Source organism: Phyllopteryx taeniolatus, chromosome 12 (assembly GCF_024500385.1).
Source record: "Phyllopteryx taeniolatus isolate TA_2022b chromosome 12, UOR_Ptae_1.2, whole genome shotgun sequence".
Classification (NCBI taxonomy): Eukaryota; Metazoa; Chordata; class Actinopteri; order Syngnathiformes; family Syngnathidae; genus Phyllopteryx; species Phyllopteryx taeniolatus.
In genome coordinates this window covers 14,633,132-14,653,990 of record NC_084513.1, presented here as the reverse complement: position 1 = coordinate 14,653,990, position 20,859 = coordinate 14,633,132, and the positions used below count along the sequence as shown (strand labels likewise).

General features: G+C 41.5%; 1 protein-coding gene and 1 long non-coding RNA gene across 5 annotated transcripts in view; one reads left to right on the top strand and one right to left on the bottom strand.

The window, feature by feature from the left end:
• Window positions 1–760: 760 nt before the first annotated feature.
• Window positions 761–20,859, top strand: part of LOC133486795 (dehydrogenase/reductase SDR family member on chromosome X-like) — a 39,173-nt gene continuing 19,074 nt past the window's right edge. Inside the window, exons 1-3 of one of the 4 annotated variants that reach the window (XM_061792446.1) lie at window positions 763–901; window positions 1,069–1,187; window positions 15,570–15,677. In XM_061792446.1, the coding sequence (XP_061648430.1) occupies window positions 15,572–15,677 (106 nt within the window). In that variant the 5' untranslated portion in view covers window positions 763–901; window positions 1,069–1,187; window positions 15,570–15,571. Of the gene's footprint in view, window positions 902–1,068; window positions 1,188–14,546; window positions 14,925–15,569; window positions 15,678–20,859 lie in introns of those variants that run through there. The other 3 variants (XM_061792445.1, XM_061792447.1, XM_061792444.1) reach the window with 3 other exon arrangements.
• On the bottom strand, window positions 9,766–15,554 carry LOC133486797 (uncharacterized). Its single transcript, XR_009791128.1, has 3 exons — window positions 14,867–15,554; window positions 14,650–14,736; window positions 9,766–10,123 (listed from the first exon to the last, which is right to left on the bottom strand). It is a non-coding gene; the product is annotated as an uncharacterized LOC133486797 (long non-coding RNA).

Sequence of the window (20,859 nt, the reverse complement as noted above, 5' to 3'; positions counted from 1 at the left end):
CATTGGATCTGTTTTTCTAATATTGAAACCTTCTGACAGATAATCCAAATGTTGCAAACACATCCAAGTGTGGTGCAATGCAGCTCAACGCAGCTACAACCACAACAATAAAAGTGTGTCAGTGTAAATGTGAACATGATTGTGTGAATGTTTGTTTTTGACACAGCTTTTTTGGGGGGGGGGGGGGGGGGGCCGCTGCAGGTGTACCTAATGTTATGGCAGTTCGAGTGCTTATGGCGCACACACGCGCCACGAGGAATTCTAATCAACCTGTTCGCAGCACACGAGCACATCTCCATCCCCCATGTGGCGAAGAAACTTATCTTTTGCATCTTAAGCCCCCGTGTGGCGCTCACAAGGCAGCCGCTGTCTGCGATTGTGAGCTGTCACCACACTCCTCGTCTCTGCCCACCGTCGTGAGAGTGGAAGTGAGGACAGACAGCCCACCCACTCACCACCGCCGCCACCCCCCCTTGCGCCGTCTTTAGTGAGGGGAAGCCCCTACCACGCTTGACTCGCTGAGTGGATCTCCTGCATCGTGCGTGTGCGTGTGCGCGTGTGCGTGTATGTAGCCCGGGGCTCCGTCCGCTTCAACAGTTGCCACCGGAGAGGAGGAGAGACAGCAGACCGAGGACGGAAGGGACGCGGAGAGCCACGCAGCTCCTGCCCCGGGTTCTGCTCCTGACATGCAGTCGCTCATCTCTCCGGTGACCAAGGCCATCCTCGTCGCGCTCTTCATCTTCGCCATACTCCTCATCCTCTACGTGATCCTTTGGTACATTTGCAGGGACGTAGACTGCGACCACGGCATCTGAGGATTCCTTTATTTCAAACAAACAAACAAACAAACAAAAAAGAAGGGGGAAAGGATATCACACATGGAGGAGCCCGGGGTCACCCTGTGAGTCTGCTCGTTTCTTTTAAAAATTGTGTGTGCGTGTGGTTGTTTTTTCCCCTTCTTTTAAGTTAAGTGTCAATGTGTGCGCGCGCCGTGCGTCAACCACAATCACCCCTTTTCCAACTTAAGCGCAACACCCACCACCTAATTACAATTTCGACATGTTGCAGACCCCCCGTCAGTGCGGAATAGTGAGAAAGATGTCATCAGGATGCACGTCAAGGCGGGCTCGGGTCGAGCAATGACCGTCAGTGACATTGCGGTATAGGAAGCACGCGAGTCTCTTAAGGTCAGGAACCAGCGATGTTTTCCTCGATTTGACAATATTGTCCCCCCTTTCCCGCCTCTCCACTTTTTTTTGGGCGGGGGGGGGGGGGGGGGGGGGTGCTGCAGCATTAGTTCATGTTCAGTTCCTCTTGGTCTCAGGGGAGGTTTCCACATGGGCATTTTACATACCACTTAACTGGGTTATCTCTATTTGGCTTCTTTGGAATCTTTCTTGCATTATGTCTCCAACTCCATATCATGAATATGCGTTTCATGCAATCTATTCCCTTTGACATCAGGAAGGTTTTTGTTTTTTTTTTCCATCTAGTCAACCTGCTACATCCAGTGCTACTTAATGATGTTCTCTTCCACACCCATATTGCCCACGGTTAATGGACGTCTCAATATTACAGGCATATTGGACTCCAGTGCCAGCATGCGTGCTATCACGTGACCCATAAAGCTATTAAATTTGAGGGAAATATGATTGGCATTCTCACATCTCCCTCCAGAGAGCCCTCAAATCAGGATAGTTTAAACATTTGCATATACAGTGTATTCCAAAGTGGAGGGTGCGAAGGACACATCAAGGACACGCTGCTTTCATAAAGCAGGAGGCTTCACATACTGTACAAATCGCTAGTTCATTCCCAAATGTCATCTTTTTGCACTCCTATAAGTCTATGCGACGTACATGCGAATGATAAGAGGGCAAAGTGATAGAAGCTGCCTGCAGTGTTGACACCTGTCTGTGCGTCTACCCATCGCTATTCCCCTTTTAACAGCCTGGAGGCAATAAACAGCAGAGCAGCTCACAAATGAAGTGTCAGTTGAATATTTTAAACCTTGGCGCACCACTGCGATATTTTAAAATCCATGAGTAACCTAAGTGCAGCCTCCTTAAACTGTTTCGTGAAGGGGAACAGGCCAGGGTTCTTCTGGTAGGGGCCCAGTTTGACCAGATTACAAAATGATTGCTGTCAGTTTTGAGTGGTGCCACAACCAACCTGTGGTGCCTTAAACTATAGCTCTCTCTCTCTCTTGCTTCTACACGCACGCACACACACTTGCATAATGTAGCTGTTAAATGACAGCTCAGACCCCACCAGTCTCAGAGTGTCTAATGACATAAAGGAGTGTGACAACAGTCAGTCTGATTTGAACACTGACCCGGTTTATCTTTGTTGCTCACCTTGGCTGTGGAGTGAGCAATGTACATTAAGGTAGGAGGGAAAAAAACAACAACAGCTTCCGTGTTTGTGTATGTGTGTGTCAGCGTAGTAGGGAGTTTAACACTGACGTGTGTGTGTGTGTGTAAAGACCTACCTTTAATTGTGTGAATTTTCTTCTGTTTTTAGAGGTTATCCAAACATATTTAATAGTACACGTAGCACCCCCCCCCCCTCCTCACCACACAAAAAACAGTTGGTGCCTGTCGGAATATCTCACCATTGATACACCTTGATAGAGGCAAATTCGATCAAGATTGAAGTCATAAAATATGTAAGATTGAAGGTGAATTATTGAAGTTGCAGGAAGTTGGTATTCTGGCTATGATCGTAGAACCCAGAAAAATTTGTGTCTTTTCAACGAAGCCCACTGATTTAGTCCTTCCAGTTCAATATTAAGCTGGCCTTCACAAAGGTGCAACAAATGTCAGTTGTCACAAGTGTAACCTAAATAGATTTCTATACTTGCAAAGGTTTTGGGCTTCTACTGGCAGTGTTGTTTTAATAAACCTTTTTTTCACAGCCGTCATTTTGACACAGTAAATGGGTCAATATTATTATTAAGTGCCTTTGTTGTCCCCATCGGAATCTCTCAGCCATCAAGAAAACGTAGCAGAATAACATTGAACAGATTGCATGTGTCCCTGAAAATGTGGCCAACCCTGTCGTTGTGGGGTAACTGTCCCTTTAAGACACCTTCTAACGTTGTCAGTGATATTATGACCAGCATTTTGTCATTCCTCAGTGGAAGCTGAAACAGTAGTTATTATTAAATATTTATACTTGTAGTTCTTAGTTTTCATCAACTATTAACTATCGTTCACCTACGTGTGTAGTTGGATGTTGTCAAGCCCAAAATATCCACTTTGCCCTAGTAAAATATCACTTGATATAAAAACCTTTCATACATTTGACATTTGTTAAACAGTACACAGTCAGATGGGTAACTGAATCATGTTGCTAAGTGAAGGTCCACAACATGCTCATAAAATGCTATCATCAGCCAAAAATGTCCAGCCCTGTCAGCAAGCTCACATATTTTGCTATTTGCATGTACTGTACATTTTCTGCTTGCAGTTCATTTATTTATTTTTAAAAAAAGTGTGGGAGTTTGACCAATATGCATTTCTAACAGCATTACAGCTACTTAATACAATGAAGTTCAATGGAAATGGGGAAGTCTCAAAGGCAAACTACGGTGATATTGACCCATACATCCATCCATTTTCTGAGCCACTTCTCCTCATTAAGGTCGCGGGCGTGCTGGAGCCTATCCCAGCTGTCATCGGGCAGGAGGCGGGGGTACACCCTGAACTGGTTGCCAGCCAAACCATTCGCACTCACAGTCATGCCTACGGGCAATTTAGTCTCCAATTAATGCATGTTTTTGGGATGTGGGAGGAAACCGGAGTGCCCGGAGAAAACCCACTGAGGCACGGGGAGAACATGCAAACTCCACACAGGCGGGGCCGGGGATTGAACCCGGGTCCTCACAACTGTGAGGCTGACGCTCTAACCAGTCATCCACCGTGCCGCCTGATATTGACCCAAATACTAATAATACAGATAGAGGATTAAACAAAAATCTGAAAACTGATTCTCACATTACTTTGTAGAGAGATAGTCCATGGTTCAAGGACGAACCTTTTTTTGTGTGTGTGCGAATTTGGATAAAGGTGGAGACATAGACATTTTTTGTGTGTGTGTTAGTTTTGTTACCATTAAAGTCATTATGGTCAATCAGTCATCAATCGAATTCTCCAAACCCAGAATCATATTCCTTGAATCAGGATGTTAAACAAAAACAAAAACAACAACCAAACAAACACAAATAGGAGACTCCTTTTTTTCTGTTGTTTTGTTTTCTTTTGTCAACAGTTCAACCTTGGTGGTTATATAGTTGTTTGCCTTGCATAGTTGTTTGAGAATATTTAAACTAACACAAATTACAGTTGTGCCTAGAACCCTGTAAGTATCATTCATGTTTCCAATCTAATTATAAAACCTTTTCACTTGCGTGCTTAGGCTCACTTGAGAGGAGAGGAGTTGATAGAAGTTGATCCCCAATGATGGCTTGGTTGAGGATGGAATATTGAATAACAGCAATAATCTAATAATACAATGTGTAGTTGTCGAACCGAATCAATAGCTTGCAGCAGTGCAATCCCCTCACAGTGCTCACTAAAATAGTCAGCACATCCACAGTGAAAAAACCCTTCAGCAGAACCAACACTCAGTTTTGGGATGGTCAGCTGTACAAACATTCTATACATGCGTTCTTGCCCACCTTCGCTGATGCTCCTTTTGTAATTTGTACTAACAACTTGTAATATGTCTCCAGACTCCTGAGGGTTTGGGAAATAATTTGCAACGCATTTATATAAAGGCACACCCTTCCATCCATCCATTTTTTGTACCGCTTATCCTCGCTAGGGTCACGGGCGTGCTGGACCCTATCCCAGCTATCTTTGGGCGAGAGGCGGGGCATATCATACAAAAAAGTGCATAATTACTTGTTGAGGAAATAACTTACCGTACATTAACTAAACAGGGTGAAAATCAAAATTCAAGTGCTCACTATGTCTAGTACAATGAATACATGTTTGAGTCTATCAAATGCATCAGGTGATGCAAAAGTAGAAATTATGACATTTATTTTGAGTTGGTATGTCTGTAGCTGTGACTATGAGGATGGTGACCGCCTCACATGTCAGCGCCATCACATCGCAGAGCATGACCCGCTGTGCTATTTTGTACATTTGTTATTGATGTAAGTAATGCGTGAATTGATTTCCGTGATAGAGTCTAATGTAAATCATCAGTATAAGCTTACTGTTATGAAGTTTTTGTAGATGTAGAGAAAAGGTAGGGTTAAGGTTAAGGGTTCAAATCTCAGCGCTGACATTTCTGTGTGGAGTTTGTATTCTGAGCACCTAAATTTCCCTCTGGGATGCACACTTAGTATCATTTGGGATTATTCATTCTAATTAAAACTCAAAAAGCACTCATTAGCCAAGGTCGAACTGTTAACAAGAGTTTTATGTGTGTTTGTTTGAAACGGAAAAAAATACATTAAGTTTCAATTTTATTCGGGTTGTAACGATACAGTATCAAAACGAAAATCATGATTGATAAATTGATGAATGATCATAATTGTGGTTCGACCCGTGGGTCAGAAAACAAGGTACGAATAAAATCTTACCTTTGGAATGGTGTTAAAGCCCTAATTCTTTATCCGTATGTGCCCAAAGATAAAATGGATTCTTGTTATGCATGTTAGAAACAGCCCACAACGTTTTTGTAATTGGTCATTAGTTTTGCTTACTTCTGCTTACAAACAAACAAACCAGCAAACTGTCCATCAAACAGTAATAAACAATAACCCTTGCCTTTATACTTTCATGCTTGGTGGAGTTAAAAACTAAATGATCATTCTGTCCTCAACTGTGTCTTTGGTCAGAGCAGGCAGAGAGGCCTTCTCAGATGTCCCAACGTCACAAATATGTCATCACCCTCAACTCAAATTGGCTCTCAGGAAGATAGTTGTCCTGAAGCACGCACACCTCAAAGCCATAAAAATAGATTGCAAGTGACTCAGCCGTTATGTAAAGTCCATCTCTTATAGGGCCGCTTCGGGAGCTTTATGTCAGTTTAGCTGGATGCCACTGGAGCTGAGGTGACACATGTCTTCTGTGTCCGAGCTTCAACACACACACACGCGCGCACACACACACACACTCTCACTCACTCACTTACTCATGCACAGAAATTACACAAGAGCTTCCTTCCTCCTTCCTTCATTTTTCACTTTCAAGTGTACATTCCCAAGTGTCTTTTTCCCAATAGACTAACGTGATACACTCAGGATGATGGAATCCCTTCAGGCTAAACTGCTACATTATTAGCATTTTAGAGCTCACTGGGAGGAAAACACCACTTCAGATATAAATCACATCCGCCAGCCCTCTGGCCAGGTAGCCAGTTCAATCCATACTGGTAAACTCCATCCAACACTATAATCTACACCCAAAGTTCAATGATAATTGAACTTTAAAAAAAAAAAAAAAAAAAAAAAAAACTTCACACACAAATGTATCTATTTTTCCTATTGCTTCTTTTAAACAGACGGTGATGCATACTCTCATTATATCATCTGCACTGACTTCCTGTGGGAACTCTGTAAGCTGTTTTATAATGAGACATCTTAATCATCTTCAATGCAGATGTGTTTCCTGTCGTATTAACACTGAGTTAATGTTAATGACACTGTTTCTGAGGCTTTCCCACCCTGAATTAGGAAACTCTCTTTTTAACCACACAGGGATTTGAGAAGACTCACAATTAGCACTTGATAGGACACTCCATCAAATGTTTGTTTGACATTTTAACTGTTATTATTATTATATATATATATATTTTTGCATTACAGTGGAACCTCTGTTTAGAAACAGTCTGGTTGACGAACAATTCTATTTACAAGAAAAATTACCTTGGTTTACACACTATTTTCGCTTCACGCCGCAGGCGTAAACATTACAGGCCCTATTTTCATGACCGGTGTAAATCCGGCACGGCGAGCGGTGCAACTGTGCGCCAGAGTCAGGTTAGACCGGTGTTGGTAATTTCATAAACCTGCGCAGCCAGACGGATGTGATAATGTGGGCGGGGTGTGCCTCTATGGATGTGTTTACTGCTGACTTCATTCACCGCCAAACTAAGCAGCTCCCCTCATTCCCTTTAAATGTGGCTGTATGACAGTCTTTACGGATACATCTCTGTGCCGAAGAGGACGATGCATAATCATAGCGATCCATGCATGAGTGGAGCACTGTCACCTCTCTTGTCCGGAGTAGCAACAGAGAATGTCAGCGGATACCCTTGTTAAACACAGAATGAGCTGGTGATAACCATTGGCAACTTAAATATGTCCGCGGACCTTAGTATTTGTCTGCCTGTGCCCTGATAAAATTCACCAAAATCACATTAGACAAGCAGTCTATCTTGCGCCAAGATTTAAACGTGGTCTATGTGTGTTTCCTTCAGACTGACTTTCGCCACCAAATTGTAACTCCAACGGGCGCATTTCCAAGGACACACCCTCGCTATGCTGGAACACCCAGCTTGGCGCAGACCAGTCTGCCAAAATAGCCTTGCGCTTGCATGAAAATCAGAATCCGCCGGCATTTGCACCTCGCCGCAGATGTGGTCCCACAGTATAAAAGCTCACTGGGAATAGTAACAGCAAGACTTTGTGGTCTGATGTTGCCCTCTAAATACCCTTCCCTTTCTTGCATTTTAATAGGCCGTCTTACACTGCACGACTACACAACTTTGTTTACATTCACTATGTATGTTGCTAGCCCAAAATGGCCGCCACATCCCAAAACACAACGCAGTTCCCAAAGCATACAGTAGACGACTCCTGTGGTGACCCCTGGTCGTAAATGTACAACAACATGCGAAAAGTCTCAGATGTTGGACAGTGATTCTGAAGCCAACACACCACGTTATCTCTTCCTAATAAAGTGTGTTTTCACTTATTTCTATATTATAATGTATTCATTTTTAATCACACATACATACAATACGATAAATATAACTTTGTCTTGGGGCTGGAACATATAGTTGTGTTTCAATTCATTTCAATGTGAAACATTATCTCTAGTTGCAAATGTTTTCAGTTCGCAAATGGAGTCATGGAACAAATAAAAATGATGTACTGAGGTTCCACTGAACTTTACAACAAGAGACCAGGAGAGGCGGTGTTGATTCATTCTCAACAACATGACATTAGGTGAGGCCTAAATCTATGCAGACTTTCTGCTATGGCACAACTGCTCCTGGTAACATTAACCTGCTCGATACAACCCTGGCAGGGAAATAGGAGTTCAGGACATTTAGCATCAAAACAATTATTATTATTTTTTTTAGTAAAGTGCAAAGGTAATTCCTCAAATAAAGATAGGGAAAATCACCATTTGGCTAGTACTGTATTTTATGGCACATAGAATTAATATTGAAATATTCCAAAATGTCTAAAAAGCAATACATTTAGTCAAATTCCCATCCCTGCTTACCATTATGCCATGAATCATCTGAGAGGGAATCACATTCTCCAATGCCTTGTTTCTCGTTTTATTTCCCTTTTGAGTCACACACCTAAAACCCAACATGTTTGTCTGTTGTGTGTGACTGGATGACCAGGTTAAACGGAGGGGGCGGTGAAGGGCTGGATGCCAAGGAAGCAGAGCGTGCACAAAGCACCTTGAAGGCTTTGTGTGTTCATGCGACCCTGAAGTCAGATGGAAAACAGAAAGGAACACAAGACTTCTTTTGATTTGTTAGGCACTAGGAACAGGTTTTAAACAGAAACAGTAGTGACTATGTCTGTGTGTGTGTGTCTGTGTGTGTGCATGTGAGTGCGTGAGAGAGTGAGCGATAGAGAGATAAAGAATGTGAGTAAATTAATGACAGACTTAATTGGTGCCTGCAACTATCCCTCCCATTGCTTCTTATTCTACGTCGACTAATGAAAAGTCTTCCACTCCCTGAAGACAATGTGAGGAAAACTGTGTTGGGATTTATTTGATGAATTGACACAAAAGCACCCACACAAACAGCCACACACTTGGGTGCACAAACACCACATTCATTCATGTATGCATCTACTGACACATGTAAAATAGCTACAGGCGCGCTTGTTTCAAGAAGCTACTACATGAAATGTGACTTTTTTCCAAATAGGAAACATGCACTTTATTTACATTAATGACTGCACATTCAAACTCATCTGAATTCATGTCCTGAATACTTGCTACTACACGTGTACACTGACTGGCCACAACATTAGGTACACCTGTACAAAGAAGTGAGATCCAATACAGAGGGTCAGATTAACAAAACGTACAGTTAATGTGTTGTTTATGGCGTTTGGTAAAAATAGATATACGGTATATACTATGGCGGCACGGTGGCCGACTGGTTAGAGCGTCAGCCTCACAGTTCTGAGGTGCGGGGTTCAATCCCCATCCCCGCCTGTGTGGAGTTTGCATGTTCTCCCCGTGCCTGCGTGGGTTTTCTCCGGGCACTCCGGTTTCCTCCCACATCCCAAAAACATGCAAGAATTGGAGACTCTAAATTGCCCGTAGGCATGACTGTGAGTGCGAATGGTTGTTTGTTTCGATGTGCCCTGCGATTGGCTGGCGACCAGTTCAGGGTGTACCCCGCCTCCTGCCCGATGACAGCTGGGATAGGCTCCAGCACGCCCGCGACCCTGGTGAGGAGAAGCGGCTCAGAAAATGGATGGATGGATGGTATATACTATAGCGTCTACAGTGTAGACAATGCTAAAGATTACCACCCCCCCCCCCCCCCCACACACACACACACACGCACATGCTCTTTTCTAAAGGCTTATCCTTAATAGGGTGTAGAATTTCTGAATGAATCCACTCATTTGGTATTCAAACATCCTATTTACTGTCAGAAGCTTTTACATGGTACATATCTGATACTGTATGTGGCGCATAGGAGATCCATCTGGTTTTGAATCTCTGTTGGAACATCTCTGTGTGGCGTTCTGCATGTTCGCATGGGTTTTCTCCGGTTTCCTCTCACATTGACTTGCGACCAGTCCAGGGTGTACCCCGGCGCTAGCCCAAAGTTGGATATGATAGATACCACCTCACCCCCGAGGAGGAAAGTGGTATTGACAGTGGATAGATGGCATCTGTAATACAATGTTTATTATTACAGTATGATCATAATGATGCAATTCAGCTTGTCACCAATTCACAGTACAACCCGAATAACAAACACTGTAAGATGGAAACCTTGCGCTTCATTATCTTTCTTAAGGCAAGTCTTGATACATTTCTAATGTTGGATCTACGGTACAAATTGACTTAATGTTATGCCCAGTGAGAGTAATGTAATGAACAATGAGAAAAAGAGTTCAGTACAGGGTCTCAAAAGTATGGGCAAACATAATTTCTTTCACAGAGTACCACTGCTTGGTCTGACTTGCCTCCTAACAAATACTAGATGCAGGAGCTTCATCCCCACCAGCAAAATACTGTCCTGCCAACTGTTGAATTGAAAGATGCAGTCACGCTCTGCCCCTTTGTGCTCCTTCTGACTGTAAATTGTAGTATTCCCTGTGGAGGTCTCTGCATGTTCACGTGCTGTCTCATTAGTGTCTGAGTTGTGAGTCCATCCCACGAGAGTCTGACTTTGTCTCTGTGAGGAACAGCCACAAAAGAAAAGGAAACTTGGAAAATGTTTTACCTCACCGCCACTGTCATATCCTCTTGGTATCTGTGATGAAACGTGCAGAAAACGTGCTGTTTTATTTTTGTAACAAAAGTCTTTCAGCCAACATATTTGGGCCATTTTCGGCCAAATATTTTTGGTCGCTGAAAATTTGGTGCATCACTACGATATTTATAATATGTGGATGAAATAGCAAAGCTTGCATTCATTCTCACCGGCGATGATCGTCACGGCAGGTTCAATTCAAATGAAAGGGAGCGCATGACGAGCCTAACCTCAAAATATCCCCCTCTCTTAATTATCACCCATGTCCCCTGTCAGGTCACATTCCCTATTAGTGGGCTAACACTCGCTTGGTGAATTGTGTTTCACAATGATAGTAAGACATCGAAGGACACAACGTCGCTATGAATGCTTGGCCGCCCCAAAGTTGTAGATGCTAGAAGATGCTGTGATATGGAAACACTGCCAAGCTGTTTTCCATATTTATATTGGTGAAGATGAGCAATCCAATCAGAAAAAAGCTTATTTACATGTCGTATTTGAATGCCAGGCATAAAAGACCAAATAGAATAGCTTGAAAAAGGACATTCTGGGCATTTCCAACTCAAATCATCTTGAAAGATTAGGACAAAAAAAATAAATAAAAAATGAGGGAATGGGCCCTCTTCCAATCAATTAATTAATAATTAATCAATTGACTATTATGCCGATGCTGAGTGAAAATGTGGCAGTTTTGGTTGAGAATCATCATGTACTTACTTTTTTAACACACACACACACACACCGACACCCACACAAACACTCATCATGTCCAGTGGCGCTAATGCCAGCCTCGATTTACAAAATGAGACAGGTCGGGTTTTGGAGCCAGCCAGTGGTTGTCATAAAAACTAGGTGACTGTTGGAGCTATTTTGATGCAGTTCACATATTGTTTACATCACACACCCTCCTGTCAAGTCCTATTTCCCGTATGCCCCCAAGTATGCGTGTGTGTGTGTGGGAGGGAGAGAGCGAGAGAGAGAAAGAGAGAGAGAGAGGGAGAGAGAGTATGAAGAGCTGTCTCCCTGACGTTCCATCATCCCAAATAATCATCCCACAGTCATGCGTGAGATGCAATTTCCTTTAAACAATAGCAGGCTGGCTCGCCTCGCTGACCCTCAACCTCTCAGGCTGCGAGAGAGCAAAGACGCACACACAATCACACACACGCACACACAATCACACACACATACACTCAGATCACATTAACAGCAACACGTGTGGAGGCAAAAATTATCATTTTTCCCCAGCGCTGTGGTGGTGACACAGTCTCTTGCTGCACATTTAAAAGGTTCCTAAGTCGAATAATTTTTGGAACCATGTCATTGAAATAGTTAACATAGCTAATTTATAGTTGGTGACACAAATCAATCATCTTTCTACTGAGAGGAACAAACTGAAAGGATGCTAAATAACCCCATATTTGCCCTTAAGAGAAATGGTTGAAGAGTTTTGGCTGGCCTACTTTGAATGCCGTGATAATTCAGGTGGCTCCTGCTCAGCACGCCAATCACAATCCAGCCCGGCAGTCGGTTGTCTGTTCACATTTGTGCTAATGCCGTGCTGCATCCATTTGCTTAAAATACTTGCCGATGACTGTAATGATGCTCTTATTCTGTCTCCTTTTGTGCCAAGCACTCTGCCCTCCAGTGTATCTGACAGTCTCAGCGTCCAAATTTAACATTCATGACACCACACTGACCATTTCAAGTCCTTAGAGATTTTGAGGATTGTGTCAACGTGGTGTATATTAATTGTGTGTGCGTAACTTGGGGGACATTGCCATGGCAAAACATAAAAATCGAGGCGGACCTCAGCCAAGGCTACTGTTGACAAAGATGAAATACAGAGTGGACCCTCAGAAAATCACAAATATTTAAACATGTTTTTTGAAAAATAGTTTTTAAAAACAGCTAATTTAATGCAATGCAAATGGTCAGTGGACGAGATTAAATTACGCAGCTGCCATATGTGGCCCGCGGACCGTATTATGCCCACGCCTGGCCTAGATGATAGACAGGGGAGAATTATGTTTCATAATGTTCAATGGGACACATGACTACAAATAATTTTCAATAACATTGTCTCATTTCAATCTTTTCATCTCTTCATAAAAACACCCCTTATCTTGATATTTAGAAATATATTAGTTAAAAAAAATTGGAAACTGGATGACTATATGTTCTCATTTGCCTTGCAGGCTCAGAGCGTTAAAATAGTACATGCCACGTTGAGTCACTTGAAATGTACAATTCTGAGCTCTCACTATGCATAATCACAATGTACTTTATGGGATTTAGTGGGCAGGATCTCTGCAGCTCTGCAAATGCTAGGTTATTTAAGTACAAATTGAGGGCACTTCTGGTTTAAAGGAATAAAGGAAATCTGTTGGTACACAGGTGGAATCAGTGTATGATGGAAGACACTCATCATTGTGGCATGGCTGCACCTTGTGTCGAATGAACCATCCCTTTACATCCATCATATTGCTTCCCTCTTCTCACTGACAGTCTTTTTGCTTGCTGCCCAAGAGATCATTCATGATTGAAGAACCAGAGCAACCAGTTTGAGCTTTCATTTCCCAAGATGTGCTCTAAGCATGTCTCTGGAGCAGGACCGCTTGTATTGTATGTGCATTCTCTCAGATGAATGCAAGGTTCTCTCCTGGCATTGTGTCACCCGTCTAGTCTCTTAATCGTACAATTGCAATGCTTCATAGAGCAAATTCATATGTCATACCCACACAAATAATAATTTTAAAAAAAGTACAAAGGAGAGCACTATTGATGTTAATTAATAAAACTTCACAGCCAAATAAATTTCGGTCATTTTCTGGATAATTATGAGGATACAGCATTTTTACTTTATGCTGCTTTTAACTGTACAGTCATTCACGGTTTTACCAACATAACCTTTTAGCGGGCGAAATCAACTGCTTTAGCCCATATAACTTTGGTGAGGTTCTGGATAAAGGTGTAGATATGTTTTTTTTTTTTTTCCCAATTTGCTGTTTAAAGTCCCTACAAACATTTCAACCGCAGAATTTAAATCGTATCATCATCCACATTTGTGACATCACCATCTTTCAGCACACAACATCAACTGTTTAAACCAAGGGTGTCCTAACTTTTTCTTCCGTGGGCCATATAGGCTCCAGAAAAATGGAAGGATGCAAAGGCCAATTGCAATAACTGGACATTCCTTCAACTTTAATGTATTAAACATGCTAAAATCCACCAATCAAGCAATTATGGATTACTTATATTATAGTTATTTTGAAAAACTGCTACTGTATGTCACAGCTTTCTGATAGATTTGATAAGGCCAATAGTTTTGTATTTTGGGGTGGCCGGCAGCCCTTTATCTCGTGGCATACCGCCATACCGCCATGTTATGGGCCCCCCTACAGCACCTGCAAAGTGGGCCCCCTTCAAAAATAATTTGTCAACTGGTGGGGATGCGGTCACAGTTTTGTGCACTGGTACATTCGCCTGACTTCGGTGCAGGCAGCGTGGATTCTTTTCCCACTCAGTGATGGTGTAAATATGAGTGAATGGTTGTCTGTATCTGTGACTCCCTGGAGACCAGTTTAGGGTGTATCCCACCTTTCGCCCGTAGTCTGCAAGGAAAGGTTTTAGTTCAGCCGCAACTTTAATGAGGATAAGTGGTAAAGAAAATGGATGGATGGTACCATAAACTACTTTGTATATTTTACAATAATTACATTTTTTTTTTTAAAAAACGTAATCTACTAATGACCTGGTCTATCAGCCTATTAAAAAAAATATTAAACGTTGCCTTTGAGAACAAAAGTTTAGCCACGCCCTTTTATTTATGACTTCACTTGTACTAAGGAGAAGATGAAAAGGCTGGGGGGGAAGAAAAAGAGTTCAGTTCGTTAACGGTTGAGCTACTTTTGAAATAGTCTTAAAGTGAAGTACCTTCAAAAAGTGTCTTCCTGTGAAATATTTGTGAGGAGGAAAGGACGCGAGAGTTGTCATTTTGTCAACTTCATATTGGAACGTGTCCTGCACACACACACGCACGCACACACTCTTAGCTCCTCGTCTATGCTAGCTCGGCTAGACCAAAACAAACAACCTAGATAGAATGTTCTCTCCCGTTTGCTTTCGTTTGGTGTCAGCTGTCAAGCTTTACCTGCTCGGCTTGAGGGTTCTTGTGGTTCAGCTGTGCAGCAAACGTTTCAAATTGCCAGGTTGGTTAAGTTTTACTTGATGTTGCCGGTTCGTGTTCGACAGCTCGCTACCGCGTCCAACACCACTTCCAATGACCTTGCTAGATAGTCTAATTTGCTTTTTACTGCATATTGTTCATGCCGAATATAGGATAAAAGCACAATAGTGATAATTGCGTTAAATGTATGCTCTCTGGCCACGTATATTTTGGTTGTCACGCGATGTAATGTTTAAATGGTCTCTTGTCATTATGCAGTCTGGTTGGAAATGGAGCACAAAACGCCCATCGGTTGCCAGTCAGTTATTTACCAGCCAATCACCACATAGCATAGTTACCGCAAAGCGGGTCCTCGCTTTACGACTGAGTTCCGTGCATACGACACTGACGTAACCAATTTTGTACGGCACATGCTGTTGTCCTGAGGTTGTCAAACTTTTTACACAAAGTAGCACTTCAAAATTTCTTCGCGTTAGCTGTTATTGTTGTAGGCCTGCATGAGATAAACAACAACAAGGTTTTATTGTTAAAAAGTATCATCAAGATAACATTATTTACATTCAGTCACCTCACATGGCTTTGAAATGGTCCTTAACATGATGTAAACGTCTTCCTTATCTGGTGACATTCTATCTGATAACTGTGTGTCCTCTTCTGCCTCTGCCAGTGATGCCCAGACAAGATGGCAAGGTTGCCATAGTGACGGGAGGAGGCAGGGGAATCGGCTATGAGGTCGCCCGCCACATGGCCAAACTGGGGGCACATGTTATCATAGGTACAGTATCATATTCCACATTGCCATCATGCAAACAGCATGAGCAGAAAAGATAAGCGGGTAAACACACATTTGACAGCGGTTTCAGATATTGGTGTCCAGCTTTTCACACTCAACATCATAAATTATGACTTGATTAATTACTTAATTTGCAACATAATGACAACGTGGATATAATTAGATTTGCAGTAACAATAGTAATAATTGTAATCATATTAATCCTTATATCATAATCTTCAAAGTGCTTTTCAACACGGGTCATGTGTTTTATAAATATGAACATAACAAAACACAGGATATAATTATAAATCCAACACAGCAATAATTCAAAGTGTTGGGGGATAAAGGTTCCAATAATAAACGTGAGTATGCTTAAGTGACGGTGGCAGTGTACTGGTCCACTCATTTTCTTGAGTCATAACCCCTTTCATCTGTTGTTGCTTTATATGCCATGATTTAGAAATGTGAGTCAGAATAGTCTTTCCTCGTGCTCTTGTACCTCCAGGAAGGTTTTGGAAACTTTTTTTTCCTGGTCCAGTCTGGGGAAGGCATGTCATTCAACTTAAATTTCATTGAGTAACCGTTTACATTAATTTTTTTTATTCAGAAAACAGGATAGATGGGAACAATAATAAAGACAAGAGCGGAAAATAGGCCCCAGAAAACCACTTGGTTAGGGTGGGTTTTGAGGAATAGGTGACGCCCAAGCAGTTTCATATTTTCTGAGGGTTAGCTGCTATAGGTAGTGGATTTGATGCCAAATATGTCTTTTTTTTAAAGGACTAACACAGTGATGCAGGGATGTTGCCATGCCAACTTTGCTCGCAAATATCAATCTCTTCTCTTTCTGCCCGTTTGTAGGGTTCCAATTACAAAAAGCTCTTTAACCTCTGTTTTGTTGTCGTGTTGAGCAGAGTAATTCTCCCCAGAAAATAGAACCACAGCTGAAAGGCTGCTGTATAACTAGTTGAAAGAGGCTTTGTTGCAATAAGGCCTTCTTTATTCAGCAACCTAGCAGAGAATTAGCTCTGTCCTCTGCTAGTTTCTTCTAAGTGGTTCACTCCATGTTTCAGTTAATTACAGTGGGAAAGTATGCATTTTTTTCTCTCCCATTTGTTTGTTCAGGAGTGCCATTTTTATAGTAGTCCTTTTTGCATAAATTTAAACAAAACATTTGAATCATGCCATAGAATAAGTCCACTTTTTGCTGATTTCATTTGTCTAAAGTCCCTTTTTTTCTTTTCAGAAAAGATTACTTGGAGTGTTAGCCTCACTGCACATTAGCATCAGTTTGATCGTACTGTGGAGATTGATGTCTCTTCTTTCGCTTTCATTACAATACCATTGTCATTATGAAACATAGTGACATTTCCAAAGAGCAGTGACTTTACCTTTTTGTATTCTGTATCAAGATGAAGTGAATAAAACGAACAATGAAAAATGTACACAGATTATAAAGCCGATAATATATCAAACGCCCTTGCAAAAAGGCCGGCTGTCGTATTGTTTATTCATTGTGTGATCTCATCCTCAACCACACACACATCAATGTACAGTACTTGTCTACATATCCTCTACACCAGTGTTCCCCAACCTTCTTTGCACCACGAACCGGTTAGGAGTCGGCATTTTTCTCACGGACCGGCTGTGGTGACGTGTATGCACACACACACACACACATACATACATATACACACACATACATAGATACATACACACATGCTTGCCTCACCTCTGCTTCCTCTTTTGCCGTTCGTGGTGGGTCCACTGTGGGCGCAATGCAGGAGTGGGGGTCGGAGTTATTGTAGACAGCCAGACCAAACTGGAGTTCTGTAGCTCCTCAATGAGAGTAGACTTTTAACTCCGTAAAAGTAGTTCTACTTGTGTCAAGCAGCAACCTACGACTGTATCTGTATCAGAGCGGACTTGGTGCGTGAGAGTTAACTGTTGTGATAAACCCGTATTTTAAGTAGGACTCCTGATATAGTGTTGTTTCGTTCGCGAACGTTTCGTTCAAAAGAACAAATCTTTTCAGTAACCATAATGAACTGAATTAGTTTATGAAATGATTTCATTCTTTGAGCTCTCCCGCCGTTAGCCAGCCCGCTCGGACCGGAAACAGAAGCGTTCGAGTCTCGACGTCTCAATTGAGACGTGCAGCTGGTGCGGCGGAGAAGATCCGGTCAATTTTCAAAATAAAACACATTGACACGCGAATTGCAATACAACAGAAATTATATAACTGGTCATTCATTCTCTGTGGCCTAGTAACAAACACCTCACGGCCTGGTACCGGTCCGCGGACCGGCGGTTGGGTACAACTGCTCTACACTATTCCCCACTGTCAGCATTAGGAAGCGTTAAACACCATCAGTGGAGTTTTTCATCCATAATTAATAGTTTGCCAGCGACAATAAGTCCCAGGTTGCTTTCAACGGGCTGTCATTCACCCTCAAAGAGCATGAAAAAGGTACTGACCCATGTGTTGTCCTTCCTGGATACATTCAAAACAGTAGAGAAATTCTAGTTATATTTTAGGAAGAGCGAAAGTAAAATATTCCCTCTTGTCTTAAGTTTCACAAGCAACTTTGGTACATTTGATATAAAACATACTTGACTTGCGCATTGGTATTCTACGTTTACTTTTTGACTGCATTAAGTAGACGCCCATGCATAAAATATTGAGATGAATCATCCGGGACCTTTCTAACTCCATTTTTCCAGACAAAGGTTTGAAAAATTTGTGACTTCAAGGTGACATTCTCCATTCCAATCACAAGCTTGGAAACAGAAAGTTTAGCTTTAGTCATTCAGCCTGCGTTTATAGAAGTCGGTGTCAGAGTATCCTTGAAGATGAAAGGGAACACAAATGAGACTTAAGCAGAGTGTATGATTACGCACATAAAATCAATACCTGAAGAACTTTAACATCTGTTGTAGTCTCAAACAATCCAGCTGAGATTGAAGCTGCTCCCTCAGCACCATCCTTTTATCCTGCGATGAGGTGAGAATGTTTATGATGACGTGGACGTGGATGCAGAGAGGGGTGCACATTTCAAGTGGGGTGGTAGTTTGGAAAGATAATATCCTTTGTTTAACAGTTGTACGATAGACTGTATCAATATCAAACAGAGGACCGGAACACCATCAATACAATGACGAGATGAAGATGAGATTGTGCACATGAACAAAAAAGGAATGAAGAATTAAAGTACAGTGGTACCTTGAGATAGGAGTTTAAGTAGTTCAATGACCACACTCGTAACTCAAAACACTAAATCAAATAATCTTTCCCCATTGAAATGAATGGAAATGTCATTAATCTGTCCCAGCCGCCCCAAAAAACAAATGACACTATAATATTGTTTTTTTTTTTATAAAAACAGAGTCATAATATAATTAAATATAATTTAAAGAATTAAACAGTTTGTGCATCATGATTTAATGTTGCAATCTAATTCATTGTGCTGCTTCTTATGGTGTGCCCATCTTGGCCACTGGGAGGCAGTAAAATACAGTCATGCAGATACAAATGAAGAATAAACTGTCTTCTACTACTACTGTAAGTGACTCAGTAAGATGCTGTAATATTAGGTATTTTTGTAGAAGATAAAGAATATATGTCTGCCAGTCTTGTTGTACTATCTGTCGACATCTGCTGCGCCACTGTTTTTGTCCAAATATCCATTGCTTCTGAAACTGTCTACCTAACTATCACTGTTTTGCATTGCTTGTTAGCCTTAAGTTAAGTGGACTTTCCCAAGACATAACTGTAAATACACAACATTTAATTATCTTTGTTTCATGTTTAGTTTGACAGTAAACTGCCAATGGCATTGAAAATGTTTAAAGCTTCTTTTCGGATGAATTGTTCACTGTTTTCCAAACTGCTGCTTGTGAAGTGAGTTAACTATAGTCCACTGCCACATACAGTTCTCGTATCTCAAGTTTGCGCTCACAAGTCAAAGCAAAAAAATCAGCCAAATGATGTTAGATGACTCATATCTCAAGGCACCACTGTATACTGTATATGCATGTGTAGATTGAATTCCATACCTGTACACATAATTTATACAGTTTAAATACATTCAAATGATAAACGAAGCACCACATGCTCATCCTTCATGTTTCTTATACAAACTCACATTGAAGTCTTTGGCACACGCTGTGGACATCTGGCTGTGATGCTACAGAAACTCAAAATGAAGGAATATATGGACCTGATGGCACCTTTGGAGCCCCTAACAGCTTTCTACACTATGTCTAAATTCAACTCCTTTTTTGGGTTACACTCTGATATTGTTATTGTTGACTTACTGTATTGTGGTTTTCGTTAAATTGTACTGAGCAGCCAATACAGAGTTGGGTGAAATGTTTTTATACATTATGAATCTGTTCCCTTTATAATTCTATGGGTCGTCACACGTTTCCTCTTGGATCCTTGGAAAGAGATCCTAGAAATTTGTCTTTTTTGTTTCCTGAAAGACTCCAAACCTATGTAATTGAAAATTTTCATTGTCTTTTAGACACCTCAGATCCTTAAGGGCCAACGTGTCGCTTTTGTTCAACATTCATTAAGAATGTGCTTTTTCTGTTCTTTTGAAGAGCATGCAAGTTAATACGTAGATGTTGTTGGAGCTACAATATAACGACTATTGTTTGGGAATGATCTTCTTATCCTGCGCTGTGCTAGAATGAGCTCAGAATACAGCTCCAATTCAGTTTGCATAGTTTCATTTCACAGTCACAAACCAAAAAAAAAAATCTAATCTCGCTAAATAAAATTTTCAATCATTCCACTTGATCGAAATTTGTAGAGAACATTCAAGATGCTGTGTGAGTGTTTTGCTGTCCCATTCAACGTCCACATTTACTTTGGAAATATGCATCAATTTTCACCAATAAAACAATCCTTGCAAGCAATGACCTTCTTCATGCTCAGAAAGTAAGTACACAAGCGTCAACATCGGAATGTGTAACACCCTCTCACTACTGGATTTATTAGGCAAAACCAATGCAGTATAATTCAACAACCACACAGTAAATCCTTCTTTTATGACAAATATAATCTTCAGAACGCTCTTTGAGGGAACTCTTAGTCCCTGCGAATTTGAGTTTAGTTGTCATTTTCCACTTGCACTTTTCAAGTTTTCAAACTTCCAGGGATTAATTAGTCCTGTCA